Below are 13,051 nucleotides of genomic sequence, written 5' to 3'. Positions count from 1 at the left end.
GGGCAGCCCGCACGGCGCGCCCTCAGCCCTAGGAGCGCCGTGGGGCCGGATTGCGGCCAGGCCGCCCTGAGGGCGTGTCGGGGGCGCAGACGCGGCTGGGAGCCCAGCGCCGCACCGTCTCCTACCGTCTCCGCCCGCAGTCGCGCACCGTGGCGTTCGGTGCCGTCACCCCGGAGCCGAGACCCGCGCCCACCTGGCCGCGGCGGGGCTCTCGCCCAGGATCCCGAGGCGGACAGGCGAGGGGGTCAAAAGTGCCCCACGCCCCACTGCCAAGTACGGCCTCCCGTGGGAAACCAGGCCGGCCCTAGCCTTCCAGTGCCCGGCCCGACCCCACTTCTCCCCTGCCACAGGACTGGGGCTTTCCACCTGCTGTCCTCCCGGCGGAGCGGTCCACCCACCCGCCCGGCCTCCAGCCTTCCCGCAACGGCACAGAGACGTGACGGAACGCGTCCGCGCTCACACCGCTGCGGAGCAACGACCACCGGCGGCGTCTGACGGACCAGCGCACTTCGCTGAGCCTGCCGCCGGCCCCCAGTGCCTCCCAGCCCCCCACCGGCTCCGCGCCCCTCCCAACCTCACCCCGCACCCGTCCCCTGCCCCACCCATCCTCTCCCAGCCGCGACTTTTTACCATTCTCCTCATCCCCGCCCCTCCTAGCCCCCCTCTCCCCGCCCCTTACCTGCAGCTCGCCGCCGTCGGACCTTCTCCCACGCCCAGCTCCGCGTTTTCCCCGCGCCTGAAGGCTGGGTGCTCCGGACACTGCGAGTCCCCCAGCAATTACGCGGATGCCTGTGTGTGAGGCGCCGCCTACTCTTTATAGATGAGGAGGGAACAAGCAGCTTTCCAGGTGCACAAAGTTTCCAGTCCTTTTAATTGAAAACACCAGATGGGGCGTCAATCAGCCTCAAATGTGAACCTCCATCGAGTACATCTTCAAGCCGACACGGAGCCCACTTTACTCCATTATAAAGGCCCGTGGTGCACACCCATGCCCTGCCTTCTGCCGGGACTGTGAGGAGCATTAGGCAAGCCCGATGGAAAGCCGTTCTCATTCCATCCCTTAGGAACTTTGCCCCACCTGATGCCTGTGCTGGGAGGCACACCTTGGTGACTCCCCCAATAAAGGAAATTTTCAGCTTTTCATGTTTGGGGGCCCTGCTCCTGGGCTCCCAGCGAAGCTATACTTTAACATTTACCAAGGTCAGAACGACTGGACAAAACGTCAAAGCAGGGGCTCTATTTCTGCCCTGAACACACATTGTACCTCTGCCTGGTTAAAATTACCAAAAAGCATTCATTCTGAACACAAAAGAAAAAGGAATCGCCTTCCCTGTTGCCTAAGATTAAAGCCATAAGGCCCTGCAGATACCAAAACAGTTACACAACTCTGAAACCCCTTTGTCTAATGATTTGCAACTTTTTATCTAAAAAACATATATACCCCGACACCAAATGTACACCAAATGTTCCCTTACCAGAGCTCTCTCCTCTTGAAGATGGTGTAGCCCTGGCAGCTGTCCTACAGGCTCCAATAAAACTTTGTTTTAAAAAAGAAATTCTAAAAGGTTCGTTCATTCCACGCCAACATTTCTGTGTAGCTGGTAGGAGCCCAGAGCAACTTGCCCGAAACCCGGGGGGTGCCCAGGAAATCAGCACTGGCTACCAGCGTGGGCCCTTTATACCCTGACTTCGCGGCCCCTCCCAGGTGTATCTGGTGAGTTCTCCTGCTCTCCAGGCCTTCTCACTTTGAGTTGATGGGCCTTTTATTTGAGCTGTCAAAGGTTAGAGGTTATGTTCTCTGAGTGGGAATAACCCAGAGGATGAAGTTTATGGACTGGCTGTCTTAATTTGGCATTATACTAACTGATGTTATTAATATAAGGCTTCAATAAAATTTTCTGGCCAGAAAAGTGAGACTGAATCACTCAGTTCAGAAGAAGGGACTCTTGCTCCTTCCCACCAAATGGTGCTTTCAGGTGACTGAAAGCCTAGCAGAAGTGTCTGAGACTCGCCCTGGAGATCTAGTGCTCCCATAGGAACTTCCGGTCTCAGAAGGTAATTCATGAGTGGTTTTTCCAGGGGCAGACACCTACATGAGGACTAGATCATCCAGTGCTCTGAGCCCCCCTACGGTCGTAGGCCTTGCTGAGGGGCACATGGGAGCGTACCATGGCCGTTTAGAAGTGACATTCACAGGCGGCAACCTCTCTACCACTTTTAATATTCTTAGATCTTATTCAAGCCTTAGTCTAAAAATAAAACAAATTAGGGGCACCCAAGTGGCTCAGTGGGTTGAGCATCAGACTTCAGCTTAGGTCATGATCTCAAGGTTCTGAGTTCGAGCCTTGTATTGGGCTCTGTGCTGACAGCTCAGAGCCTGAAGACTGCTTCTGATTCTGTGTTTCTCTCTTTCTCTGCCTTTCCTCTAATTGTGCTCTCTCAAAAATAAACGTTAAAAAATTATAATAAAATAGAAAATAAACTAAAAAGAACCAGGACTGTGTTTCAGGAAATGCTGGAAAACCACCTTGCACCCCTAGGGGACCCTGGCAGGCTATATGGACAATACATATGAGCCTATACCTGCAAGTCCTTACTAACAGGAAACTGTAAGGAAAACCCGAGTATCAGATGGCCCAAGCGGAGTTCTTCTTGGCGTGTCTGGATTGGTGTCCTGTGTGCACCAATACAGAAAGCCAGCAAGAAGACTAAGAATCAGAAACTAGGACGCCATTTGGTTCAGTCAGTAAAGCCCCAACTTTAGGGAGGGCCAACACTCACAGACACACCCTGGGCTTCATTTGGTTGGTTTGTTGCTGTAGCTTTTGGTATCTTTGGATACAACCCGCCATATTCTAACTAGAAAATAGAGAGTAAGCTATTAATATATCCATGAATTATAATGCTATCTTATGATTAGATTTGTTTTAATAAAAGGGAGATATTTGGAAATTGGGTCTTTAAATGTTTTTTCCACAAACATTAAAGAAACTTACAGTAGCAGCTGCTTAGATCCTAACAGGATGCTTGGAGATCAGCCAAGAAGAAGTCAGGGCCCTCTGCGGGAGGGTCAGAGACCTGTCCTGGCAGCATCCCAGAACAAGCGGGCCGCGATTATGGACAAGGTAGGCTGGAAACCCACTAAGGATAAGGCTGCTTAGAACGACACCCCCTCTGATGATCCTCTACCACGTTCCCGGGGAGACCACGGCACTGATTCTTATTCCCAAACCCTTAAGTGTGCTTAAAACGTAACTTTTACAGGAAAAAAAAAAGCATCTCATCTTAATATCCTTTGAATTTGCCCAATCGTTAACAAGTATACACAGCTCCCAGTTTTTCAGAATTGTTCAGTATTCAGTATCACTCGAGAACAGCCCCTCCACAGCGATTTATTTCCAGGTGATCTTGGTCTGTTTTCCTGGAGATCATTAGAAATGAACCAACGGACAGGGAAGAAGGGGGCTGCCCGGAACTGCCCACATCGCAGTTGTCCACCAGCGAGACCCCGGCACCCAGTCTGCAGACAAGCTACTCACTCCAGAGCAAAATAAATTTGGTAAAAACAAAATAAGCCACTTGGAAAGCCGACTTTCCAAGATGGCCCCACTTAGGGGCCCGGGGTTCCGGGGAGTTAGTCCAGTTTGGCAATGGTGTGGATTCGGAAATGCCTGGTGAGGTTGCAGTGGTGCCCGAAGGCTGGCCCGCACTCGGTGCAGGCGAACGGCCCCTCCCCGGTGTAGCTCCTCCGGTGCTTGCGGAGCAGCGTCCGCCAGCTGAAGCGCTTGGCGCACTGGCCGCACTCGAAGGGCCTCTCCCCGCTGTGGGTGCAGAGGTGCTGGAAGAGCCCCGCGTTCTGGCTGAAGGCCTTGCCGCACTCGCCGAAGCGGTAGCGCTTCTCGCCGGCGTGGATCCTCCGGTGCTGCGCGAGGTACGCGCTCAGGCGGACGGCCTCTCCCCGGTGTGGGTCCCGGTGCTGCCCCAGGACGGAGCCGAGCGCAAAGCCCTTCCCGCACTCTCCGCACCGGTGCGCCTGCTCTCCGCCAGCGCGCGCCCTCTGCCCCTCCGCGCCACTCCCCCACTTACGAGCTTCTCTGCACTCAGAGTCGAGGGGAGCATCTCTTTGGAGTCTACTATTTCCAGAATGTTCCATGTCTTACAAAACTTCTTGCTGCGACGCCAACTCCTGGCTTTCCAGTACAAGGTCAGCACCTGGAACAGCCAGTGCACCGAACAACGTCACCTCTCTGTCCTTTATGGAACAGCGCAGACACGGGCGGGGCGTCGAAGAGCCTGTCAACACACACACCTTCTCAGGACACAGAACTGACGGACTGAGGAACAGAAGGCTCCGGATAGGACGTGTGTGAGCAGGCACTGTTCCACCTCTTTGACACACACGCACTCACTAACTCCCCCTAGGGCTCTAGGACTGTGATGACTTCCGCCCCGTGGACGCGGGAACCTGAGGTGCGGGGTGGCCACCTGGCCGGCCCAGTGTCACAGAGCTGCTAACCGGCCGTACTTAAACTACCACCAGGCACTCTGACCCGTGCCTTCACGGTCTTAACTCCTACCCTACACAGCGCCACCAGAGACCCCAAGTGGACCCATCGAAGTCCTTACCTGGTTCCCCAAATTCGTGGGGACCAAGGGAGTCACATTTGAGCTGTGTCTCTGTGGCCTGAAGCCGGATGGCTCTTGATCCCTGCTTGGCCGTCGCATGCGCCCCATCCTCTGACAGAGCTTCTGACTGGCCGGTGGTGTCCTCTGGGGCCTGGAGGCAGGCAGGTACATTTTGGTTCACAAGGCGGGCACGCGGGAGCCCAGGCTGGTACACGACAGCAGTCATACGGAACCATCGGGACGTTCCGCAGAGGACTGGCACCAGGCAGGCCCGGAGTCCAGACCCTGCTGCCACCTGATTCCCTGGGCGCCAGCGTGAGCTGCACTGAGTGACTCGGGAGGTCTGGTCTACGACTGCTGCGACCAAGCCGCACAAAGCTCTGGGCTCCCTCGTGCTCCCTCTCTCTCGTCTCCGTCTCGGGGAAGACAGCTGACGTACGAGGACACTCAGTGAGCCAGGCAGAGATCCATGTGACAAAGGACTACGCCCTCCTGCCAACACCAGCAAGGAACTGGGGCGCCACCGGCACCCGTGGGGGAGCCGCCTCAGATGTGGGTCCACCGGCCCCAGGCAGGCCAGGAGGGGGCGCCCTTCTGCACGGGGCGAAACAGGCTCCAGGCCTGCAGCCCCCCCCTCCAGCGGCCCCAGCGCTACCCCTCACCTCACTATGTGTGGGCTCTGGGTGATGGGGACTAATGGGGGGCCTGTGGCTCTGTGCCTCAGTTTCCCTCTCCACCTAAGGAGAGTGGCCTAGATCACCCCAGCCTCACAGGACTGGTAAAAAGAGAATCCCCGCTCAGAAAAAATCTCCACTGCAGCCCCAGGAGAGACCCTCCTGAGCAGCTCCCTAAATCCAGACACACAGAGTCTGTGAGGTAACACGAGGATTACGCCATCGCAGCTCGGGGGTCATCTGTTACACAGCAACTGAGAACCGGCTGCAGCCAACCGGCCTGCGTCCCCCACGTCACCCACCGTTCAGCACACGGTGTCTGGGACCCCATCTTCCGGCTCTCACCTGCTCTCCCGGCTCGTCCAGCTCCCTGTCCAGGTCCTCCAGCGCGGCACCGCCTGCTCCCTGCTCTCCGGGTGCTGCTCCCCGCTCTCCGGTGCTGCTCCCGCGCCCGGGCCTGGAGCTCCGCGGGCAGGATGGTCAGGAACTGCTCCAGCACCAGCGGCTCCAGGATCTGCTCCTTGCAACGCGTCTCGGGCCGCAGCCACTGGCCGCACAGCTCGCGGAGCCGGCGCAGCGCCCCCCTGGGTCCAGGGGTCTCCTGGTAGCAGAAGCGCCTGAAAAGTTGGCAGGAGGCCTCCTGAGGAGAAAAGCCGCTCTCTGGAAGGAAAGTCTCCTGGTCCCAGGAAGGGCCCTCTACCTTCACAGCCCGAGGTCCCGCCTGAGCCTCTGCCAAAGCCATCCTGCTCAGAAGGCTCCCTCCAGCCTGGGGGACGGGAAGGGCACACACCTGACGATAAAACCTGATGTTTTCATGGAAGTGAAAACATGCCTGGGAAAAAAGTACAGACAGGAACAATGAGTATCGTGCAAGCATTTATGTTCATACCAGTACGTCTGGGGCTTTACTTACCTTTGTCTAGAATCTGGAGAAAAGCACGTGGCAGATAACTGTCCTGCTTCTCCACTCTTTCCAGTATCTTCCCACTGTGAGGCTGCACTCAACCATGTGACTGGATTTGGCCAGGGTGACATCAGCCAGTGCGGCACAAGCGAAGGCTCGGGAAGAACTTGTGTGACGCAGCTGGTGGGCACGCCCTCCATGACTGCGAGGCGCCGGCCCCACCGGCTCCCCGATGACAGAGGCCCGCGCCCTCCCGATCCGGGGACGTGCAGCGGCCGGGCTGTGTGAGTGAGCCTGGACCGGCTGCGGGGCTGCTCGGCGGGCCCCAGCTCGCTGCAGAGACACGGGAAGGCCTGGCCCCTCAGCTGAACCCCCAGCTTCAGGTGCCGAATCATGTTTACGCTGCAGGCCACCAGAGTCCCGTGGTGGTTACTCCATGTTACCATGGCAACGAAAAACTGAAACAGGGGGCTGGCACTTGGGCGGGAAGCAGGTAAGTGCAGAAGAAGAATAAGGGAAATTTCCTTTACACAGAATACTCTACTTTTCCTGATTTTTATACCATTTGAAATACTTATTGCAAGAAAACAAACAAAAAATAAATAGTAGTGACTTAAAGACCTGCTAGACAGTCAATACACAGCAGCATCAGGTAAAGAACAGGACACACATCAGATGATGAGTGCTATGACAGAGGATTCAACCAGATACCCAGAAAGCAGAGTAGGACAAGGTGATTCTGACTGGGCACGGAGCCGTGAAAATTCATGGCTTAGGGGCAAATGCATTTACTTAGGCCTAAAATAACAAACAGGAATTTGTCAGGCAAGGAAAGGGTGATGGGGGGGTGGGCAACAGGACCCAAGCTACCTAAGGACACAGAAGATCTCGGGACTGGTGGGGGGTCCTGGTGGATGGACTACGGATCACTGCGCATGGGTGGAGGATGCGTGGGAAGATGGGAAGGATGCACTGCGCTGGAAAAGAAAACGGCCTTGAACTCTAGGCTGGGTGTTTAGACTCTCGAGCAGGAAGCTGAGGGGCGGCGAAGCTCTCATGGCGCTGTCACAGCATCAGATCTATATTTAGAAAGACGGAGGAAGACTCAGGGAGGAAACAGTGGGAACATGTTGCAGGGTAGCGGACTGTGAGCCAGGAGGCCGCATGGGGTCACACCGACAGTTTACTTTGGTGGCAGCATTTGAATTTTATCCCTGGCCTCAGCCCCATGTTAAGAAAATTATCAGGGCGACTGGGTGGCTCAGTCAGGTAAGCATCTGGCTTCAGCTCAGGTCATGATCTTGCGCTTCATGAGTTCAAGCCCTGCATCAGGCCCTGTGCTGACAACTCAAAGCCTGGAGCCTGCTTCTGATTCTCTCTTTGCCCCTCCCTCACTCTCTCTCTCTCTCAAAAATAAATAAACATGGGGTGTCTGGGTGGCTCAGTCGGTTAAGTGGCTGACTTTGGCTCAGGTCATGATCTCGTGATTCATGAGTTTGAGCCCCGCATTGGGTTCTGTGCTGACAGCTAGCTCAGAGCATGGAGCCTGCTTCAGATTCTGTGTCTCCCTCTCTCTTTGACCCTCCCCTGCTCGCACTGTCTCTGTATCTCAAAAATAAATAAAAACCATTAAGAAAATTTAAAAAATAGAATTATCAATGCCTGAGACAACTTACGAGTTTTCCAGTTATACTTTATTGTGGGAAAATCTATGTACCCCATTCATTCAAATACATGTGCTGACGAGATGCGTGGCATAGTGCGGGCACTCAGGTCAGAGCAGGGAGAGGAGACAGACCTGGCCCTTGCCTTTATGGCATTTACGGTGGGAGAGACAGACGCTAGTGCAATAGTCACATACATGATGCTACAGTGATGAGAACGTGGAAGGTCACAAAGGCCGTGGCGCTTATCCTTTGCCAACATCCTCGGCCAGCTGCACTGTTTTTCTCTTTACTGCAGCGTCTGAGTATCAGGTTTTGTGTCTTCAGTCGAATTTCTACCTATGGACTTGTATGTATCTGCATGATTATTAACAGCGTGGCTTACCACGGGTCACGTTTACAAGGACAACTGCTCTGTGATTATGCTCAGTGCTGCCAAGAAGCCCCACAGGAACGCAGGCAAACCCCCAGCCGGAGGTCTGTGGACCGATAACTGAACGTTCCCATTTCACTTCATCAAGCCGTGGCAAGGGAAGCGAAGAAGGGCCAGAATGGGAAACACCCTCTTTCTCCTCTCCCCATACCACCCCCCACCCCCCCCACCCCAGCGCCTGGGAGCTGTCTGCGGGTTGCCTTAGCCCGGGGCTCCCAGGCCCCTCCCCACACCCAACCAAGTCCCAAGCCGCGACAGGTCCCAAACACCTATTCCGACAGAATGCCTAGAGGACGTACAAGTCTACATTTGCCACAAAATTATGGATGGAACTTTCCTCAATGTTTTACTTACCTGATTTATTCAATTAAGTGCCTGATTCAATTACATACAATTTGGTGTCCTCTGATTTCCTAGGAGGAAGCAGGTCTCTAAGACACATCTGATGAACAAATGGAAGGAGTTAAAAAAATTTTCTTTAATGTTTATTCATTTTTGAGAAAGAGAGAGAGAGAGAACGAGTGGGGGAGGGCAAAAAGAGAGGGAGATGCAGAACCTGAAGCAGGCTCCAGGCTCCGAACTGTCAGCTCAAACTCACGAACCATGAAATCATGGTATTAGCTGAACTGGGACGCTTAACCAACTGAGCCACCCAGGTGCCCCTGTCATTGAATTCTTTATGTGACCAAGACTCTTTGGTGACATCTCTGGGATGGCTAGGGGAAAGCCTCAGGGCCAGGGGGTCTCCCCAGTTCTCACAGCAACATAATTAGTGGACCTTATAATAGAGCGATAGATCTCTAGGTGGTGCTAAACTACGTATAGAATTTTTTAATTTTTAAATTTAATTTTCTAAATTTTATTTAAAGAAAAAAATTGTGGTCGCTGGAGGCGGCCTTCGCGGCGGCCGTTGGCCTCAGAGAGCGGTATAAAGTCGGCTGGCCGAGAGCCTTCCTTCCCCAGGCCCCGACAGGACGACCAGCCCGCGTCCAGAGGCGGAAGCCAGGGCCGCGGGACGCGTGCGGGGCCCCAGGCCAGCGGTTAGTCACAGCGTCGCCCGGAAGGATGGGCCGGTCTCGTCCCGCTCCAAACACACCAAGAGCAGCAAACACAAGAAGCGGAGCCGGTCGCGGTCGCGGGACAAGGAGCCGTGTGGAAGCGCTCCAAGTCCCGGGAGAGTAAACGGAACCGGCGGCGGGAGTCGCGGTCCCGCTCGCGCTCCACCAACACGGCCGTGTCCGGGCGCGAGCGGGACCGGGAGCGCGCCTCGTCCCCGCCCGACCGCATCGACACCTTCGGGCGCAGCAGCCTGGCCGAGAAGCAGAAGCGGGAGGAGGAGGAGGAGAAAGCGGAGTTCGAGCGGCAGCGAAAAATTCGGCAGCAGGAAATAGAAGAAAAACTCATCGAGGAAGAAACGGCCCGAAGAGTGGAAGAATTAGTGGCAAAGAGGGTAGAGGAAGAACTGGAGAAAAGGAAGGATGAAATTGAGCGGGAAGTGCTCCGAAGGGTGGAGGAAGCCAAGCGCATCATGGAAGAGCAGTTGCTCGAAGAACTGCAGCGACAGAGACAAGCTGAGCTTGCAGCACAAAAAGCCAGAGAGGAGGAAGAACGCGCAAAACGTGAGGAGCTAGAGCGAATACTGGAAGAGAATAACCGGAAAATTGCAGAGGCACAAGCCAAACTGGCTGAAGAACAGCTGAGGATTGTTGAAGAACAAAGAAAGATTCACGAGGAAAGGATGAAACTAGAGCAAGAGCGACAACGTCAACAAAAAGAAGAACAAAAAATTATCCTGGGCAAGGGCAAGTCCAGGCCCAAACTGTCCTTCTCACTGAAATCCCAGGATTGAACTGCAAACTCTGAACTTTTTACAAAGAAAAATGGAAAAAACTTTGTATGGTAGCTTCATGTTGAAGTGGTTTTTTGGGGTTTTTTGTTTGTTTGTTTGTTTTTTTAATTTGGAAAATCTGGAAAAGTTAGCTTGTTCTAATAGGGGCTATGCTCTGCATTCCTTTTCCCCCCTTAACTTCCATTAAGTCAAATCCTTATCAGATCATTGTTGTCTCCTAAAAACTGATCTATTTTTCACCTGTTTGGATTCTGTTTTAGTGGTCTGAAGAGGAGCACATCACTGTCAGCTGGATGGTCTGATAAGGTTTTTACTGACCCATTGACTTCAGAGTTATACTCTGTCTATTACATCATAATACTGGTTTTGCTGACTTTTTGTTTTTTTATATATTTATAAAAAAAAAAAGTTGGTAATTGCGTTGGAAGCCCCCCCCCGCCCCCCAGGGTGTCACTGAACCCGTGTGGGGTATTGTTAAACCGGTGTCCTTGACGCTCCCGATACAGGTAAGGAAACTGCTGGTCAGCTCTGGCGCAGAGTCTATATCCAGTTCAGTATTGTCTCTGTTCATTTGTTTTTATTTCATTGACAAAATCAAACCAGCATTCCCCATTGTGTAAATAAGTGATTTTGCTGAATAAAATAAAGTCTTAAATTAAAAAATTGTTAATATTTATTTATTTTTGAGAGAAAGAGAGACAAAGTCTGAGCAGGGGAGGGCCAGAGAGAGAGGGAGATGCAGAATTTGAGGCAGGTTCCAGGCTCAGACTATCAGCACAGAGCCTGAAGCGAGGTTCAAACTCACAAACCATGAGATCATGACCTGAGCCGAAGTTGGCTGTTTTAACCGACTGAGCCACCCAGGCACCCCTAATTTTATTTTATGGAGAGAGGGAGCAAGAGAGTGTGTGAGTAGGAGAGGGGATAGAGGGAAAGAAAGAGAATGTTGAGCAGCCTCCACGCGTAGCCCAATGCAGGGAGCACAATCCCACAATGCTGGGATCATGACCTGAGCTGAAATCAAGAGTCAGACACTCAACCTTCTGGGCCAGGCGCTCCCTTACATGATCTCTTTAAAAGTAGAGAATTCCCACTGAGAACAAACTGAGGGCTTATTGGGGGGGGGGGCAGGGGGAGAGAGAAGAAGGGGAGTGATGGGCATGGAGGAGGGCACTTGGAGGAATGGGCACTGGGTATTATATGGAAACCAATTTGACAATAAACTGTAAAAGAAAAAAAATAGAAGTAGAGTATTCCCTGGCTGGTAGCAGATGAGGAAGCCACAAGTTTGAAGCATGAGGAGGATCTGACACACATGTGCTAGTCTGTCACTGGAGGAAGGAGCTACATGTAAAGGAAGCAGAGACCAGTCCCCTGCCAGCAGCCAGCCAGGATGGGGGGCTCAGTTCCACCTGCATTTCAGTCACAAGACACTGAATTTTGACAACTGTTTAACACACTTGGATTTTTAAAATATAGTGAATAGATTTGGTGCCGTTTTTGTTACACACTCAAAGTTTTCCTATTTGATTTCTTCTGATGTCCATTCCTGACTGTGTTCTGGACAGATGCTGCCATTTCCTCACTCATTTTACTCCATAAATGTTCCTGGAGCACCAACAATGCACCAGGCGAGGCACCAAAGACATAATTCTAAAAAAGACAGAGCCCGCCCGCTTTGCTGGGGCTTATATTCCAAATGAAGATCAAAACAAAAGCAACAGTAACAATGACAAAAGTAAGGCGGCAAATGACATAATGATAGCTGTGGGAAGTACTGTAAGGAAAATCAACCGCTGAGTTACCAAATACATGCAGGACCTATTCAGACAGGAAAGTGGGAAGTAAACATGTAAATTGACCCCATAAGAGTGAAAAGGAGTGAGCCATGCAAAAAAGCAGAGGTGAGGGACAGGAAGAGCACGTGACACCGTTCAACGGCCCCTAGGCAGGGTACGTGTGGTCACACACACAAAAGGAGGCTGGAGCGGATACAGAGGAGTCAGGAGTGGCAAAGAAGTAGGCCGGCAAGAAAGCCAGATCACGCAGGGCCCAGGAGCGTGGATTTTACTTCAAAAGTGCAAAAGTCTTGCTAGGCTTTTAAGAAGGGAAGTGAAGACTGGGTTTATGTTTTAAGAAGTTCTGCTACTAGATGGTGAATGAGCTTAAGGAATGAAGGTGGAAGCGAAGTGGAAGCGGAAAAGCCCGGAGCTGAGAGAAGGCTCGGGATGGAGGCTGTTGCATGGGATCCTTCTAGAAAGACTTCCACTTATGAATGATGTTACCGTGTTCTTCAAGTTAATTTAACTTTGAAAAATACACCTGAAAGCAAAACTGCTTAATTTTTGTTGTACAAAAAAATGCTTCAGTCTTTGGACAGATGTTTATGGAGCTGTGCTAAAAGCTGGGTCTACACCAGAGTTTATAGCTCAGGGGAAGAGAATTACAATTTGGTGAAATACAAGCCATAATTTTGGAGGTATGTTCAGGGAGACTCCTGGAGGAAGTAGGTGAACTCATCCAAAATCCAATATTCAGTTTATTTTTTTTTTCAAGTTTATTTCTTTATCTTGAGAGAAAAAGAGAGGCGGAGAGTGGGCAGGGGAGAATCCCAAGTAGGCTCCATGCTGTCAACAAAGAGCCAGACTTGGGGCTCAATTCCACTAACCAGAGATGATGAACTGAATAGAAATCAAGAGTCAGACGCTCAACCTACTGAGCCGCCCAGGTGCCCCCAATATTCAGTTTCTAGCATTCGTTGTAACCCATAAAAGAATTCACAGATACTAAGTGTCTATGATGTGTCAGGCAGCAAACACATGTGTCCCTTTGTTCCTTAACTGAACTAAAACACAGGAGAGAAAAGCATAAAAGAGCATTTTTATTAGCTTCAATGTATTA

The 13,051-nt window shown here is 52.2% G+C and overlaps 1 protein-coding gene and 1 pseudogene across 1 annotated transcript; one reads left to right on the top strand and one right to left on the bottom strand.

Moving 5' to 3' along the window:
* Window positions 1-3,382: 3,382 nt before the first annotated feature.
* Window positions 3,383-6,042, bottom strand: LOC115296461 (zinc finger and SCAN domain-containing protein 31-like). Its single transcript, XM_029944917.1, is given in 4 exon segments — window positions 3,383-4,293; window positions 4,627-4,777; window positions 5,646-5,779; window positions 5,826-6,042. Coding segments are annotated over 4 exon segments (1,161 nt in total). The 3' UTR covers window positions 3,383-3,634.
* Window positions 6,043-6,402: 360 nt separating this feature from the next.
* Window positions 6,403-10,203, top strand: LOC115296459 (annotated as a pseudogene).
* Window positions 10,204-13,051: the final 2,848 nt, after the last annotated feature.

The sequence above is a fragment of the Suricata suricatta genome, chromosome 7 (assembly GCF_006229205.1).
Source record: "Suricata suricatta isolate VVHF042 chromosome 7, meerkat_22Aug2017_6uvM2_HiC, whole genome shotgun sequence".
NCBI lineage: Eukaryota > Metazoa > Chordata > Mammalia > Carnivora > Herpestidae > Suricata > Suricata suricatta.
This window is presented reverse-complemented; position numbering and strand designations above follow the sequence as displayed.